General features: G+C 29.4%; 1 protein-coding gene across 1 annotated transcript; it reads left to right on the forward strand.

Moving 5' to 3' along the window:
- Positions 1-8,123: 8,123 nt before the first annotated feature.
- On the forward strand, positions 8,124-14,256 carry LOC135954824 (gamma-glutamyl hydrolase-like). The gene is made up of 5 exons (XM_065505061.1): positions 8,124-8,421; positions 13,120-13,170; positions 13,244-13,500; positions 13,599-13,803; positions 13,864-14,256. The coding sequence occupies exons 1-5, from the start codon at positions 8,243-8,245 to the stop codon at positions 14,153-14,155; spliced, it is 984 nt and encodes a 327-aa protein (XP_065361133.1). The 5' UTR covers positions 8,124-8,242; the 3' UTR covers positions 14,156-14,256.
- The last annotated feature ends 3,201 nt before the right edge of the window (positions 14,257-17,457 follow it).

Genomic DNA, 17,457 nt, shown 5'->3' on the forward strand with positions numbered 1-17,457 from the left:
AGTTTGTAGTACACAGATCTAATACTAGTGTTATTTAAATCATGTTGAGTACAAATTTTGAATACATATTTTTGAATAAAATTCCATATAATTTTTGTTTCCTTAGAATATATTATATTTAATCCCATGTATATGAAGAAACAGCTTTCTATAGCATCCAACGGATTTTCAAAATTATATAGCTTATCACACAGTGTCACGTATGCTTTTAAATTATTAAATTCACCAATAAAAACAATCCTTGGCTGCAACTCAGTGGAAGTTCTTTCATTAATATCAGCCTGTTCTAATGTCTGAGGTAAATCATAACAAAAATTTTATTTTTTAATGACCACGTAAATAAATACATATGTATGCAAAAAAAATATATTGTATTTCGTTTAAAATGTTTAAAAAACTTACATCAAAATGTGAAATAAATTTTTCTTGTACTTCGATTTTTGATAATTTTGTTGAGTTATGGCTTTTGGCTCTTAAAACCGTCGATGGAAACAAATAAGGGAGTAAAAGAAATGCAACAGCTTTTTTTGATTCTGCAATTAAATAGCAAAATAAATACTAATGTTACTTATAGCCATTTCGGAGCGGTAAGAGATAAACATGTTACGAGATATGGATGATTCTCTTTAGTGTTGCTACTTTCTTTATATGTATGTCGTAGAACTCGGCCAAGTTAAATTTAAGAAATGTAAATGTTTAAAATTACCTTCATTTAAATGTTCAGAACATTTCAAAAATTTTTGAGCTGTTTTATCATTTATAAAAAGAAGTTTTTGGAACACTTTCTGATAAAAAATGTCCCAAGTTTGAATTCCAGAATAGCTTGGAAATATTGATATAACATCCGTTTTTAACAACTTAAAAATGAAGTGATCATTATTATTAAATACAGGAAATAGATTAATGAAATCGTATGTTGTTGTTGAATGATTTTTTAATAAGTTTTGCCTTTCTTGCAAACATTTCGCCCATTTAATTGAAAATTCATCGTTTGGAGTTGAATTGGATTTTATGAATGCAAAGTCGTTTGAATCATCGGGAAATCCTAGAAAATTTGTAATATAATTTAAAGCGGCGCCTTTTCACAGGACAACAACTTACCTTCATATGCAGCAGAATTTACGTGTTTTAAACTATACGATCTTCTTTGCAACAATCCACTTTCGGATAATTTTTTGCGATAATTGTTGTAAGCATCGTAAAGTTTTCCTGATGCTTTTTGACCATGCTTGGCAGGAGAATAATAAAGTTCAACAGGTTCACTTGGTAAAATTTTATTTACTAATTCCGCTAGATACAAAAAATCGTAACGATTCAATCTAAAAAATAATTAATCACATCCATATGTATATAAGAACTATATTCAGCAAAAAACTATTTTCGAAGTATGCAACAAAATTTTATAATACTCACTCTATATTTAAGTCTTTTTGGAGCACATATTTAATAACTATTTTTGAAATTTTAATGCGATCACAATTCTCTAAGTATTTTGTGGAACTATTTTGGATTATAATTTTCAAATCTAAATCTTCAATACCATTTAATATCTGAAAATATGAATACATATTTATGTTAATTCAAACAAAATGTAACAAGTAGTCCGACTCTCATTTTTGTAACTTAATGTCTCACATATACGCACGCCTCTAGGTGAATTTCAATATTACAATACCTAATAAACATTATTATATTAATTAAAAAGGTACCAATACATTTACACTTTTATTACTAACACTTATTTAGAGTTCGGTACTATTGTCAATGATTCGGACTACTTGTACGACTTAATGTTAATGTAAAAATAAGTACTTTTGAATCGATAATAGATGAAACTTTGGCATCATTATTTTCGTCTGCCAATACGTTTTCTATATTTATATGTGGTTTATTTAACTCAACACTTTCAATAAATATGTCATTTGACTCCAATAAAAGCTCTTCTATTTCAAATTCTACGTTTTGATTAATAATTATATCTGTAAATATAGTAATCAATGTAGTAAAATTTAAATGTTAGAAATTATTATAAACCTTCTGATATTTCTTCAACCATTAGTCCCCATCCGGGTGTGCAATAATACTGTGCGACATAATCTTGTAGAATTTCATTTGAGATTTCTTGATTTTGATAACTGAACTTAATTTTTCCTGGGATTTTGAAATGATTTTTCACTAAAACATAATGTAATTATGAAAACATTAAACATTTATTTTATTTTTCTTTGCAAAAACGTTTAATACATATGGTTTCATAAGAGAATTAGATTTCCAATATTGCACTAAATCAAATAAAAGTAATTTATTCTCCAAATTGTACTAAAATAAGACCAAAACCTTATTTTATGTTATTATTTATTTTTGAAACTAGAGTCGAAACGAAAATCATTTGAAATATGCATACATTTTAGTCACTTACACCAAGCATTTAAAATAATGTAATACTGAAGTCACAAAATGCTAGAAATATTGAACATTTATTCATGAAACACATATTTAAAAAGTTGAATTTTTGTATCTTACACATACCATCTCTATGAATTTCATCAGTACTTGCTTTGGCATCACAATTTATTTTAACAATGGAGCTTGTGTTTTTGTACGTTATGTTGAGCAATAATACCATGTTGTACCCTAAAAAGATGGTTCGTATATTCCTATAGAGAATTCAACAATTAATTTTTACAATATCGGTATTCACAATCTAGAGAAAGAACTTGGTCTGGTAAAGAGATCTTTTGAAATTTCCCGACATTTATTTTTTGTTTTGCAAATTTAATAAAAAAATTTAATACAATTTTGAAGTATAAAAAAGTTACAACTGCAGAAAATTCAAATTCATCTACTTAAATATCGTCAATGTATTAATATATAGAAATATAAACATAAAGGATTTGAAAAAGTGTAGTAACAAATAATAGGGACAACTTATAAATTATAAAAATAAAAGAGAATATATCGTGGTAAAAATCAAGATCTCTGCAACATATTATAATTTACATTTTCTCTACAAGCTGTTTCGAAGATCTTGATTTATCTTCTTTCGTATTAATTTATAAAAATTATTCTGGAAAATTTATCGTTTTTCACGAACATTAGTTCTTGTTTAGTGTTGCAGGGATAAACTTCAAATAAATCTATTTTTCCTTCCGTTTGTCAATGTAAAACTATGCAATTTTTTTAAATTGCATAGTTTTTTCATTACTTTTAATTTTAAAGAATATCGTATTTTTATTTACTCCTGGCATCTCCGATTTCTTACATTTGATTTGATATTGAGTGCCACGTTTCGTTAAGTTTATTCCATTAGTTTTATCGTACAAGTAGACACTATTTTAACTTTGGGACATTTTTCATTCGGAATAAAATATGGGAATTCAGCTTGTAGAATATGTGAACATAATTAATAAATAAATTTGCAAATATAACGTTATATTAATATAGAAAGGCCCTAACTCGTGTTTTCTTTTGTATGTCCAGATTTTCGTTTATTTCGATAAATAAATCGCCAAAAAATCTAGACTTAAAAAAACACGAGTTAGTTCCTTTCTATATTAGGTAACGATAAACTGTTGAGATCTTGATATTTAGTAAGAGAATCCGGAAGTAAAAACTCCACCAGAATTATTATGAGAAGACGTTTTTAATATAACCGTTTTGGTTGAATGGTTTCAAATGAGACCGTATGTAAGAGTGGGTGAAACACAACAATAATATTTTTGCAAACTCCTTAAAAAAAACCAAGATACATATGTATGTACGTATATTTTGATAGGGCTAACAAAAAACGTTTTTTGTTAGTCGGTCAATTTACATACATATAAAATATGTAAACTAAAATCTTAAAAATTATTACGACCAATTTGCAAAAAATATATGTACATATGTACATATTTTTCCAAATTTGGGTGGATATATGTATATGTACATGTATGTATATATATAAGTTATTAAATATAAATGACTTACCTCTTTTAAATAAGTCCACCGCTTTTTTGTATTTTTTTTTATTAATTTTTAATATTAAATTATATATTTTCACAAATTTATTTTTTGTATTTTTTATTTGTTTTAAATAAAAAATTGTATGTATATTTTCACAAATTTTTTTCATTACTGACAAGAAATTCATATGAATCATTTATTGTTTCGGTTGTGATTTCCAATTGTTTAAATTTTCATTAATTGTAATCGAATTGAAACGATAATAACTATCAATAATTAGCTACAGTAATGGAATATATATTTATATTATAAAATACATTATCAAAACCATATTATTGATTGTAAATACTAATATTTAGTACTTAAAACTAATACACTATATTAAATTTGGTTGTGGTTGATACCATACAAACTAATTTTTAGTAATTAATCAAATTGGTTATCATAACTAATAAAAATATTGTAATAATCATATTTCGATTAGAATTACGTTTTAATATTCATTACTGTTAAAAATCAGTTAGAGTTATACATTTTTAATAGTTGCAGTAATATATTGGACTAATTAATCATTTTTTAATGACTGTAACCAATTTCCAACCGATCTGTTTTCTGTGTGTAGAAAAGTTCACTAAAAAAAAGAGATTGCTGATTTTGCTTTAATAATTTCATATATCCAATTCCTGGATAAATTAAAATCTGCGCAAGTGAAAATTGTCCATCATTTTGTCCATTGACACTAAAGTGATCGTATTTGGCCCAAACATCCCATAGTCCACAGTGATAAAACTTTTGTCTTCATGTAAGTTTTAAAAATCTTGTATTCGCAATAGGACCACCTTTAGACAATTTCTCCTATTGCGATCACGAAAATTACATGTGTGATTTTTTCTCGTATGTGTAATTCAGGAATGAGGCATGTGTAGTTTATAATTTTCTTGGTGGCAACACTGATTTATACACAAGTAGAGATAAAGACATTTATGATTATACCAACTAGTCAGAATAGTAAAAATAGCAATACAGCGATTTTTTATTCCAATTAAAATGTTTCTACGTTTCAATTAAAAAATTAATCGAAAAAAAATATAAATTTTAAACAATCTTTTAATTGAATGAATCAACGAAGTAATTAAAAAAAATCAATGATTTAATTGAACTAATCACTTATGTAATGGAATTCGAAAGAAAACATCAATTATATTAATAATTATATTGATTAAAACTGTAATTGGACCATTGCTATAATTGAATTAAATTATTGATTAAGTAGGTTAAACAGAGTAATTGAAATACTATTAAAATTTAATTTAGATGATTGAATCAAGCAATTTGTTAATTGAATTTATATTTTAAATCAATTATGTAGTGATTGAATGAAGCAAAATAATAATTAAATTTTTATTCAAATTCAATCAATTATCTGATTGAATCAATCAAAAAGTTTTTAATAAAAATTCAATTAAGAAAATGATTGAAAATAATCCAATATTTCTTTTTTCAGTTCAGTACAGTCAGACAGCGAAAAATTAATGTCATTTCCTTCAACATATTTAGTAATTGTGGCGATCAAAAGACTTTTTTTTATGTTCCCCCATAGATTTGGGGCCACGGTGTCGAATCAATATTTTTAAAGTTTTTTGCGATATTTTGATCTTGATGATCAAGTTTTTTTTTGATTTTATATTTTCACGTTTTTTGTTCATTATGGCAAGGGCTACAACTTTGCCTCAGAGAGTAAATCAAAATTCCGAACTGTTTGCCAGATATCAGCCTGAGAAAATTATGACTTTTTTGCAAAAATGACACCGAGGCCCCAAATCTTTGGCGCCCTTAAAAAAGTGCAGGACTTTGGGCAAAACTGGGAGACACGGGTCTTTTTTGTTGGACTTTTATCACCTCGTGCTGTCCGTGTATGGTTAATTTTTTCTCGTGTTGCACTGTGTATGTGGATTATACCGCGTGCATACCAACAAACAGTAGCCATGTCTTTATTGGCTGACAAATCCATGATGGCCTTCTTTGGCACAGATTCATCCTGGTGGATCCACAGTTACGAAACGGCGCAAAACGGCGTATAAATACACCTGCGAAGTTGTCACACGATTACGTTTGCACCCATCTTGCGGAAAGCTTTCTCATAACCTAGTGATCATTCAAAAATTGAAATCACTGAGCCATGTGAGGTGCCTAAGGCTTACACAAGCTCTTGCATTTTCAATTTCCGATCGGAGCACACGAAATTCACTTTTTTCCATTTTCTTCTCAAGTCATACTGTCTGTAGTCTGCTATCAAACACAATGACACAGCTTTTTCAAATTTTGACAGGAGTCAACTGACAGCTGTCTATTGACAGGAGCAGTGTTGCCCTTTCAGTTTAATGGAGGAAAATTCAAAAAGTCACGGACTTATTGAGCCGTTGTAACGTGGTTTTGTCGTCGGCTGAGGCAACTTAGTCGTGTCCAGGGCTTACTTACGGGTCCACAAACCTTAAGTAACAAGACGATTATTATGTACCCTTTTTGGGTTTAATTAACGCAGGTTCGGCGCTCTGCATTCGGGTTCGGGTGCTTTTTGATGGAGATGGTTGGTTTTAAAATATTACAATGTTTAATTCTTAGTGTCTAAATTCTAAATAATACAATGATTGCTTAAACTACGAGAACAGGCAGCCGAAGCCACTGTGAGAACAGACAGCCAAAGCCACTGTGAGAACAGACAACCGAAGTCACTGTGAGAACAGATAGTCAAAACCACTGTGAGAACAGACAGCCAAAGCCACTGTGAGAACAGAAAACCGAAGTCACTGTGTAGGTAATTTATCCAATACTCAACCAAAGGTCTCGTATTGTTCCAAAAATTTACAACAGGTTTTACTTTCGTAAAGTCTGTCGGCTCTTCAATTATAATATTACAATTTCCGAGACTTGTATAGCGCATTCGTGTCTTGTGTGAACCGCATCGACTGTAACTCAACCTTACTTATAGTTATTTTCATCTAAACCGTTTGAGAATTATATTGTTCGATGTTCTGTTGTGAGAACAACAACAATTTTTGGTGTGTGTGTGTATGTTTGTGTTTCTTCTATATAAAATATGTTAAAAATAATGAAAAGAAAATATGTAATTGAAATTGGTAACTTAGTTACTATTTCTGTGTTACACCGTCCTCGTTTTTTATTTTTTTTATTATTTAAAACTACACTATACTTAAATAAACCCGTGTTCATAACTGAGCACTCTTACCCTTTTAACGTTAGCTTTGCTTATAATTCAAATCACACTTAAAATCCAAATGTAGAAAGTTTTTTTTTTGGAATTTTGAAGGAACATGAGTATAATAAATCAAGGGAGTTAAAATCGTTTGCATATTTGGAAAATAACATATTTAACTTAAGACAAATCACAGTATATATTTAGTTTTCTTTTATTTATGTATTATTTTCGTCAGCCATTGCTGTCATCTTTGTCTTTAGATTGGATATTTCCCCTAATTTAGAAACAATTATAAATACATATGTATGTGTGCATTTCTGATAGGTCCCATTGCAATAAAATATTCAATTGACTTTATGAATTTTGTAATTGTATTTGAATTTTTGTTTTTTCTGTGCTTATTTGATTTTAAATTTGTATATTTTCAAATAGAGGCAAGAAAGTATAGTCGGTCAAGCCCAACCATATAATACCCTGCACTGAGTATGAGCAAATCATTATTCTATTAAAATTTTGATACATTAGTATAGTGATGACCAATTATGTACCGATCGCCATAAAATTTGATTACGAATCGATCCGCTGAAAATTTTTAGGTGTACATTATTTGTCGATCGGTATACTTAAGATGGGAGTTAGGCTAATATTTTTGGGCTTTACAAACATTAGCACAAGCGCATAATACCCACTATGACGGTGTGGGGTATAATGACTGAGTTGAACACATTATTTATATGTGTGGTAACGTGTATAACTCAACTTACAAACTAAAGAAAAACTAAATAGACTTACTACTACATACACTGTGAAACTTATGTGCAAACACATACTGTTTTAATTGCAATTTCTTTTTGCATTGTTTAAAAAAATTCTTTTTTTCTATGACTAGGCAATTTTTATTTAAAATGATTGTTTTATTTATCTTCAATATTTAGTCTTGCTCAAGATATCGTGCATCACACATCGCCAAAATAAAAATAAAATTGATTTTGTGCAATACATTTGTATTTTAGATTTTTGTTTGTAATAAACCAAAAAAAGAAAAGTTGTACATATAAAATCAAGTAAACTAATAAATCAATGATAACAATATCCAGTTCTCATCAAAATAACAATAATTTCACACCGGTAATTGGTATTTTATGCATGGATATTGCAGCGGACTTACGAAAATCATTCGGAAACGATTATTACAGTTATATTGCGGCAAATTATGTTAAATATTTGGAATCAGCCGGTGGCCGGGTCATACCGATTTGGTAAATATACTTACATTTATTTATGAAACAATTAATAACACTAGTAAAATATTGGAAACAATCCAGGAAGTTAAACTATTGTGATATTTATTAAGGAAGAAAATACTAAAAATTACGTTAAAATTTAAACAAAAAACAAGTAAGGAAGTATTGTCGGTCAAGCCCGACCATATAATAGCCTACACTAAGTAAAAAAGCAAAAACATTTTTCTTTTAAAATTTCAATAATTTATATTTTTGAGTGATTTTCGGAAGTGGGCCTTATATGGGGCTATGACCAATTATGGACCGATCACCATGAAATTAGGTGGTGTGTTTTATGTCTATATTAAAGTTTACTATGTTGAATTTTGTGTGTATACCAACATTTTTAAGCGATTTATGCACGTTAAAGCGATTTTCGGAAGTGGGTCTATATGGGAGCTATGACTAATTATGGACCGATCGTAACAAAATTTGGTGACATGAATTTTGTGTATATAAAACTTATTTGGAGCGGAATTTGTGTAGATACATACATAAATTAAACATTTATGACCGATAAAGTCCAATTTCGAGAGGACATTTGTATGGGGGCTAGGTGAAATAATGGACCGATTTCAACCAGTTTCAATAGGCTTGGTCCTTGAGCCGAAAAAATAATATGTACCAAATTTCATCGAAATATCTTCAAAATTGCGACCTGTACTCTGCGCACAAGGTTTATATGGCCAGCCAGCCGACCAGACGGACGGACGGACGGACATCGTTTAATCGACTCAGAAAGTGATTCTAAGTCGATAGGTATACTTTAAGGTGGGTGTTAGACTAATATTTTTGAGCGTTACAAACATCTGCACAAACGCATACTACCCTCCCCACTATGGTGGTGTAGGGTATCCCAGAGAGAGCGTTCCGCATCGATCGAAACATTCGGTGGGGGCAAGGTCTTGACTATAAGGTCTGAGAGATCTTTGTCTTCCGTGTCAAAATCACAACTTGTAACATTGATGAAACATATTCACCATAAGCTTTGGGGAGCAAAAATATAAACCTAAAAATATAAGCTTTTCTCAAAAATATTTGTTTCATTCAATAAACAAAAATATATATGTACATTAGAGTGCTCCAAAACAATAAAATTGCGAATTTTGACCGTCCCCCCATCTAGAATTGTTCTATGTATTGTAGAAACATGTCATGTAAAATATTAGGATGATAGGATAACGTTAACTGGTGGCGCAACGACGCTGAAGTTTTCCGGTGCATTTACAAGGGAAAAAACAGCAATTTTTTCAGTTTTTGTAAAAAATTTGCCATTAAATAATGACTTTTACAATTTAATTTAAAAGAATCGAAATGTGTACGTAATTGTCGTTATAATAAGATATAAAAGACGAAAATTGGTTAAAAAATGTTAAAGTTATTAAAAAATCGCCAGGCCATTAACGTGTCTCAGGCCACTCGAACAAGAAATGTACGAACAAAATTAACATATTTTGCGAAATATTAAAATAAAAGCTCATTTTTACTTAAAATATATCCATATTCACTTGTATATGACATTTCGTCTTAGTAGGAAATCGTTAACCTATTCGCAGGTATGACCAAAAAAATTAAATTTTTTTTAAGGGCAGTTTAAAATTTTTAAAAATTTTGTTAAACAAATTTCAGAATTAGCTGATCATCACATGGAGATTTATTGAAAACATAATAGGGAATAAAAATGTGAAAAAAATATGTCAATACCTCCTATAGTTTTTCCGTACCTGCGATTTAAATTTTGCGATTTTCGAGAAAAACTAATTTTTTGGCCATATTTTGGCGAATGAGCCCAATTTCCTTACTGTTATTAATTTTAAGTAAAATCTGTTCAGAATATAATAGTCCAGGTAATTTTAAATATAGTCTGAAAGTTTTCCTAAAATCCGAAAACGTTAACCTTTAAATCGTAAAGGTCAAATTTTTCAATATTGCAAGCAATACCAATATCATTTTCTGGTCACACTACGCACATTTGTTTGCCCATTTTTGTTTGATAAAGCGGACATTAAATATTGCCAAAGACACATATGAGAAAACACGTTTCACTTGCGGTCACATTCACAAATATTTGCCTCATAAAAATTTTTATAAAAATACAAACGAATATCGCATAATTTTTGCAAAAAATGTATCATTTTCTCAGGCTCATATCTTGCAAACAGTTATGAATTTTGATTTACTCTCCGTGGCAAGGTTGTAGCCCTTGTCATAAAGAACAAAAATTGTGAACATATAAAATCAAAAAAACTTCATCTTCATGATCAAAATCGTAAAAAATTTTAAAAAATTCGAAATAAATTTAGAAATTAATTTTTTAAAGCTGCCTAAAATTATGCATTACTAGTTGAACAACTAGCCATAAAAATTATTACAAAAAAATATTTAAATTTTGAGAACATTCATTTGACCATTAGTTGATCATATGAAATTTTGTAAACATCAAATAATAATTTGCCTAAAAATTAAGAAAATTTCTGCCACTCAGTGGTCACACTATGCAAAAAAATATTTGACAATTTTAGTCAAATGTTTGCCTAATCTGACCGTGCCTTAAGTAGTCATTCGTTGCATGTTAACAACAAAAACAACAAGAAATTAACAAAGAGAAATGCAAAAACAATACAATGATGACGCGTTAGAAAATGAAATGAATTTGATTAACCCATTGCAGACAATTGGTAGTTAGTGAGAAATTTTTAGAAAATTTTATAAACATTGATTTCCAACACAAGAAAACGGAACTGATATTTTGATATATCGTTAGCTAGTCCACTTTTGATTGAAATAAAGATTTGGATTGAAATAAAGATTTTTGAAATAATAATAAAAAACTAATTGATTTAAGATTTTGAGTTATTTTGTTTTACAGCAATGAAATAAGACTGTTTTTTGTTATGTATTTAAATAATATAAAATAATAAAACCAATTTGTAAAATAATAAAACGAGAAATAAAAATTTATTATAAGAAAATGTGCTAAGTCCAGCCAAAAACACACAAAATCATAAAAATCAAAAGAGCTAAGTCCCTAAAAATGGCTTCAGTTTCTAAAGCCATTTCAATTATTTTATTTTTTCAACTGATACTTAAAGCCAACAGAACGTGTTTTGTCTCTCCTATAAAATTCAAAAAATGGGACTTGGCACGTTTGCGTACTAAGCTAACGATATATACTTGTGTATTTTTATTAATTTATTTTTAATTAATCGGCATTCTTGACTATTTCAATTACGCAGCAACAATAGTTTAGTATTCATTCAGAAATTTATAATTTTACATGATCGTCATTGCTTTAACAAACATATGTACATTAGAGGTGCCCTTAACAAATAGATTTGATTATTTTATTATTTTGTTCATTAGTAGCTAAAACTAACTACAGCAAAATTTAAGTGCAATCGGATAACTAGAACACATGCCGGAAATTGATTGAATGTTGTAAAATTGGGTAAATAATGGTACTTTTTTTGATATCTTAAACAAAATTCCCTATTTAAATACTATTTCTTAAATATTTGCAATAAACCTAAGCTTCTAGACAAAATTATCTTTCTAACAAGATATAAAACATCGTGTTAAAAATAACAACTATTTCGTTTTTTTCTCGTTGTTATAATACTTTGGTATGTAAAAGTCGATATTGTGGTATGCAAAAAATGATTATTTCCATTATGCATTAAAAGTTTTTAAAAATATTTGCAACAAAATATTTTAGAATGTTTTTTATTTTATGCCTCCTGCAAAATTTTTTAAAAAGCGACTTAACACGTTTACACACTAAGCATATGCATAGTAAATACAAAATTAAAGTAAGTTCCTCAAATAAGTTTTTTTTTTTTATTTTAATATGTAGATCACGCAAACTAATAACACTACTATAGTAAATTAAATTTTTTTCGTACAAAACACATCTTTTATATAATTTTTGCACTCTGATTACAAAAGACCCGTGTCTCCCAGTTTTGCCCAAAGTCATGCACTTTTTATGGGCCCCCAAAGATTTGGGGCCTCGGTGTCATTTTTCCAGAAAAGTGATAATCAGGACCATATCTTGCAAACAGTTCGGAATTTTGATTTACTCACTAAGGCGAAGTTGTAGCTCTTGTCATAAAGAACAAAAATTGCAAAGATGTAAAATCGAAAAAACTTCATCTTCAAGATCAAAATCGCAAAAAACTTTAAAAAAATTCGAAGTAAATTTTTTTGAAGCTGCCTAAAAGTATGCTTTAGTTAATACTAATTTAATAGTAAAAACTAACCAAAAAACTTAATTCCTTTAGTTTTTTCTTAGTAATTTATATTGACCTACCTAAACGGTGTTAAAAATCATTCCTAGGAAGTTCATATGTTCTAGAAAGTTGTTTATTGAGATCTTAGATACATTTTTGTAGTTGATTGTTTCCTTACATTTGGAACGGTTTGCTACCTATGGACCTGAACAGGGGAAAAATCTATTTTTTTTTAAGTTTTTAGCGATTCTGATCTTGAAGATGAAGTTTTTTTGATTTTATATGTTCACAATTTTTGTTCTTTATGACAAGAGCTACAACTTTGCCTCATAGAGTAAATCAAAATTCCGAACGGTTTGCATGCTATGAGCCTGAGAAAATTATCACTTTTTTGCAAAACTAACTAACTAAAATATATCATTAATGTTTTTCATTTCCTTTTAAGGATTAAGCGTCCCCGCTCCTATTACGAGGATATAATGAGCAAAATAAATGGGTATGTTTGTAATCTTTATATAGTTGAGATTTAATTAAAAAACCATATTAACAAAATGTATAACTATTTACAGTATTTTGCTGCCCGGTGGAGCTGTATACTTTGACACTACAAAGTGTACCGAAGATTTGCGCAGTGATTGCGTTCAAAGTTCTAAGTATATTTTTGAAATTGCCAAAGATTTATGTGAAAAAGGCAAAAGCTTTCCTTTGTGGGGTACATGTTTGGGTTTCCAGTTAATGCTAACGCATTCGGCTAATCTCGTAGATATACGACAGCATTGTCTGCTAAAGCAATGCTCATTGCCTGTAAATTTTGAGAGTGATGAAAGTGAGTTGAAAAATAAATTCATTGTAAGCTTAGTGTGCAAAACTGCTAACGGCATTTTCATAAATTTAATAACTAACTATTATTATTTAAACCTTTAGTTTTAGCCTCATCCAAATTATTTGCAAATATAGACAAAGAATTAAAATCAAGAATGGCCTCTCTATCATTTGGTGTCCACAATCATAGGTGCTGCATTACAAAGAAGGACTTGTGTATCAATGAAATTGACAAACAATGGAAAGTTTTGGCCTGCAATAAAGATGATAATGGTTTGGAATTCATAACTATAGTGGAACACAACAGGTTCAGTAGATTGATGAATTGCTGAATGAATCTAATTTAAATACAATTTCTTCTTTACAGTTTACCCTTTTATGGCTTTCAAATACATCCCGAACGTCTAATATTCGACAATTATGTAACAAACAATAAATCCCATCATTGTTTAGAATGCTTTGAGCTGGCTCAGTATTTTAGCAAATTTTTTGTTCATCAGTGTAATCTAAATGGAAATCGTTTCAATAGCAAGGAAGAAGAGTCAAGACACTCTATTTATCATTTTCCTATAGTATTAAGCGATACTGCTGATAAGAAAAAATTTCAACAACATTATTTATTTCAAGATGATGTAGATTATCCCAAAGATGAAAATTAAATCAAATGTCAAACCATAGAGGAATTATTACATAGAAACGAGACATTCCGTTTGGTCAAACAAAAATAAAACAAACAAGTAACAGAGCTATATATGTACGACTGTGCCTTAAGATAAAGATTACAAATATTTTTGCAGAAAAAAAACAACATTTTCTATAGAAAAATAAAAAAAGCTATTGTGTATAACAACAACATTGAATATTATTTTAATTCAGAACAAAAATCCAATTTTGTAAAATCTTAAAATAGGAGAACACATATCGAGTCGTAACAGCGAAACCATCAATATATGTAGTCCGTTTTCACTTTTTAATCTGTTAAAATTTCATAGTTCCGTTACAATTTTATAAACAAAAACTCAAATCGTCAATTTGTTTACAATAAATTTAATCATGCAAACAATCACATAAAAGCTTTCTATGGTCCCAAAGATTTGGGGCCTCTGTGTCATTTTTGCAAAAAAGTGATAATTTTCTCATTCTCATATCTTGCAAACAGTTCGGAATTTTGATTTACTCTCTGAGGCAAAGTTGTAGCCCTTGTCATATAGAAAAATTGTGAACATATAAAATCAAGAAAACTTCATATTCAAGATCAAAATCGCAAAAAACTTTAAAAAATTGGAAATAAATTAAATTTAGAAATATTTTTTTTAAACCTGCCTAAAAGCATGCTTTAGTTTATAATAATTTAATAGTTTATGGCCCAAAACACTTTTTCTTACTAACTTACATTGACCTACCTAAACGATGTTAAAAATCATTTCTAGGAAGTTCATATGTTCTAGAAAGTTGTTTATTGAGATCTTAGGTACATTTTTGTAGTTGATTGTTTCCTTGAATTTTGAACGGTTTGCTACCTATGGACCTGAACAGGCGTAAAAAGGTAAAAAATCTAATTTTTTAAAGTCTTTTGTGACAAGGAAAATCGTATTCGAGGAATCAAAATAAGAAACTTTGCACAAGGAACTATATCTCTAAAATGAATTCTCATGTTCTTTATTTTGACCCAAAGTTCAAATTTTGAAAAATCCCACTTTGACCCATGCAAAGTGCCCCAATCGAGTCTAAATGTATGACCGATCCCCACTAACTTTGGAGGGCCGATCCACCCATGCTAGTGGCACATACCCTGGAATACTCAGGGGGGGTACCCAAACAATTGGGCCTGGAGAAACGCGACGTATACTAAAACGATGCAAAACAAAGCTCGATTTTCCATACATTTGCATTGATTTTCATTTAATTGGTTCCTAGATTTAGATTTTTTGGAAATAAATCTGGCATTTCTAAACGGCTTATCCGATCAGGATAACTTAAACTCGAATACTCCTTGTCTACGCCCATGTCAAATATCATCCTGATCGGATAAGCCGTTTAGAAATGCCAGATTTATTTCCCCACTGATTCTGCCCCACTGTGTGACGTCGGCTTCATGTCCATCTTTAAAGTTCAAGGCCAAATGTACCACATAATTGGATCATTGCTCCCGCTTGCCAATGATGGTGCGCTGTTTCTTCAAATTTATTTCACTGGAAATAAAGCTACATAAGCCGAACGCTATCAACGAACATGCGTGTGCATTTGCTGTAATACCCTTCTGCCGAAACATTCTCAAAACAATTGTTGGACATCGGAAATGGAAAAATTCCAATTGATCCCGCCACAAATGAGATTTCGTTCCCGAACTTTTGCCAAATGCAAATAAATATTCAAGCCGTTAATGACAAGGTATTCCCAAGTCTTACCAACTACCAAAATTATGGTGCAATTTTGGCACCAACAAATTATGATGTTAACAAGCTCAATAAGCAAATACAATTGAAACTGTCCGGCGAAACAATAAAATACAAATCGATAGACACAGTAATGAACGAAGAACAAGCCGTCAATTATCCTATTGAGTTTTTGAATTCATTCTAGCCAGCCGGAATGACACCACATGTATTAACATTGAAGGTTGAATCACAGACTTTGTTCTACACTGTGTATTAAAATCTAGATCGAGATGCAATATAAAACAGATGTTTTCTAAGGGCCAGCATCGCGGACCGGGTTCAACTAGTAATTTTTAAAAGGAAACTTGTAATTGAAGATCTTCATTATTAATTAGGTACTATGGCATATGATTATTATTTAATTTTCTAAATATTAATCATACGTCCTGTTAGGAATAATTTTAACTCTGTGCTTAAAACAAATTTTGAATTAAAAATTAATAAAAAACAATAAATGTAAACAGTTTATTTTAGCTGCCATTCTTCTGTACATATTTCTGACACATTCATCAAGTACTTGGGATTTAAAAGCAGAAAAAGAAAAACAAATTTATTAAAGAAAACATAAATAAGACAATAATGCAGTAGTAACTCAAGAAAAACCCAGTAATTTTCCTTTAATTTACATTTCATAATCACTAATAATCTGCTTTCACATTTAAAAATATGTCATCAGACATTTTGTTGTTACTTGTTACTTCGTTTTTTTCTCTGTTAGATGATCCAACCAATTTTAATGTTTATTTCAATTCATTTCACATCTCTTTAAATCTTTGTTGTCTACTTTTAGGAGTAGTTGTTGTTGGTTTTCGCTTGTTGCTTGTGTTTTCTTTATAAACTTTTTTTGTATTTCCTGTTACATACTTCCCCACCACTCCCCAAAACAAACAATAACTATAAAAAAACATGTTATGAAGAGTAAAGACAACAGCAATATTTCATTTGTCAGTGGTGGGAGAGAGTATAAACATAAAATTATGTGCCATTTAAAATCATCATGTCAGACAAAGAGTCTGTGTTGCTGTGACTGGGTAAATACAATATTTCCTTGCTATTCCAAGCGAATTTAATGTTGTATACTGACTGAAGCTGGTACGCAGTAAATGAAGTTGATATCAGTGTAAATGTTTATTAATATGTTTGGCTGTTGAAATATGTATGTTTGTGTTTGCATACAGTATTTTTCCTTGATGTGCAACAGCTGGTTAATATTTCTTTGTTGATTTGTATTTTGATAAAATTTTCCACGAACAATTTTAGTAAAAATAAGTATCTAGTAAGTATGTAAATAACACATTAATATTTATTTGTGAGAAGAAAAAAACAAAACTAATATTTTGTATGTTTTTCTTAAGTTTTATTAATGTTTATACATTTATATGTATATAAATGATTATAGTGATAGTGAAAACATTATAATTGACAAAAATTCTTTTGATTTTTTATTATATTGAGCTGCGGAAATATAATTTATATTGCGTTTCCATGTTTTAACTATTGTACTATTTATGTAGTTTGTTCTC

The sequence above is a fragment of the Calliphora vicina genome, chromosome 3 (assembly GCF_958450345.1).
Source record: "Calliphora vicina chromosome 3, idCalVici1.1, whole genome shotgun sequence".
NCBI lineage: Eukaryota > Metazoa > Arthropoda > Insecta > Diptera > Calliphoridae > Calliphora > Calliphora vicina.

What these genes read in the sequence shown, in the direction of transcription:
- LOC135954824 (XM_065505061.1), top strand. Translation starts at nt 8,243, where the DNA reads ATGATAACAATATCCAGTTCTCATCAAAATAACAATAATTTCACACCG. An exon ending in ATAATGAGCAAAATAAATGG is followed by an intron (nt 13,171 to 13,243) that starts GTATGTTTGTAA and finishes AACTATTTACAG; the next exon opens with TATTTTGCTGCCCGGTGGAG. An exon ending in AAATTTTGAGAGTGATGAAA is followed by an intron (nt 13,501 to 13,598) that starts GTGAGTTGAAAA and finishes TTAAACCTTTAG; the next exon opens with TTTTAGCCTCATCCAAATTA.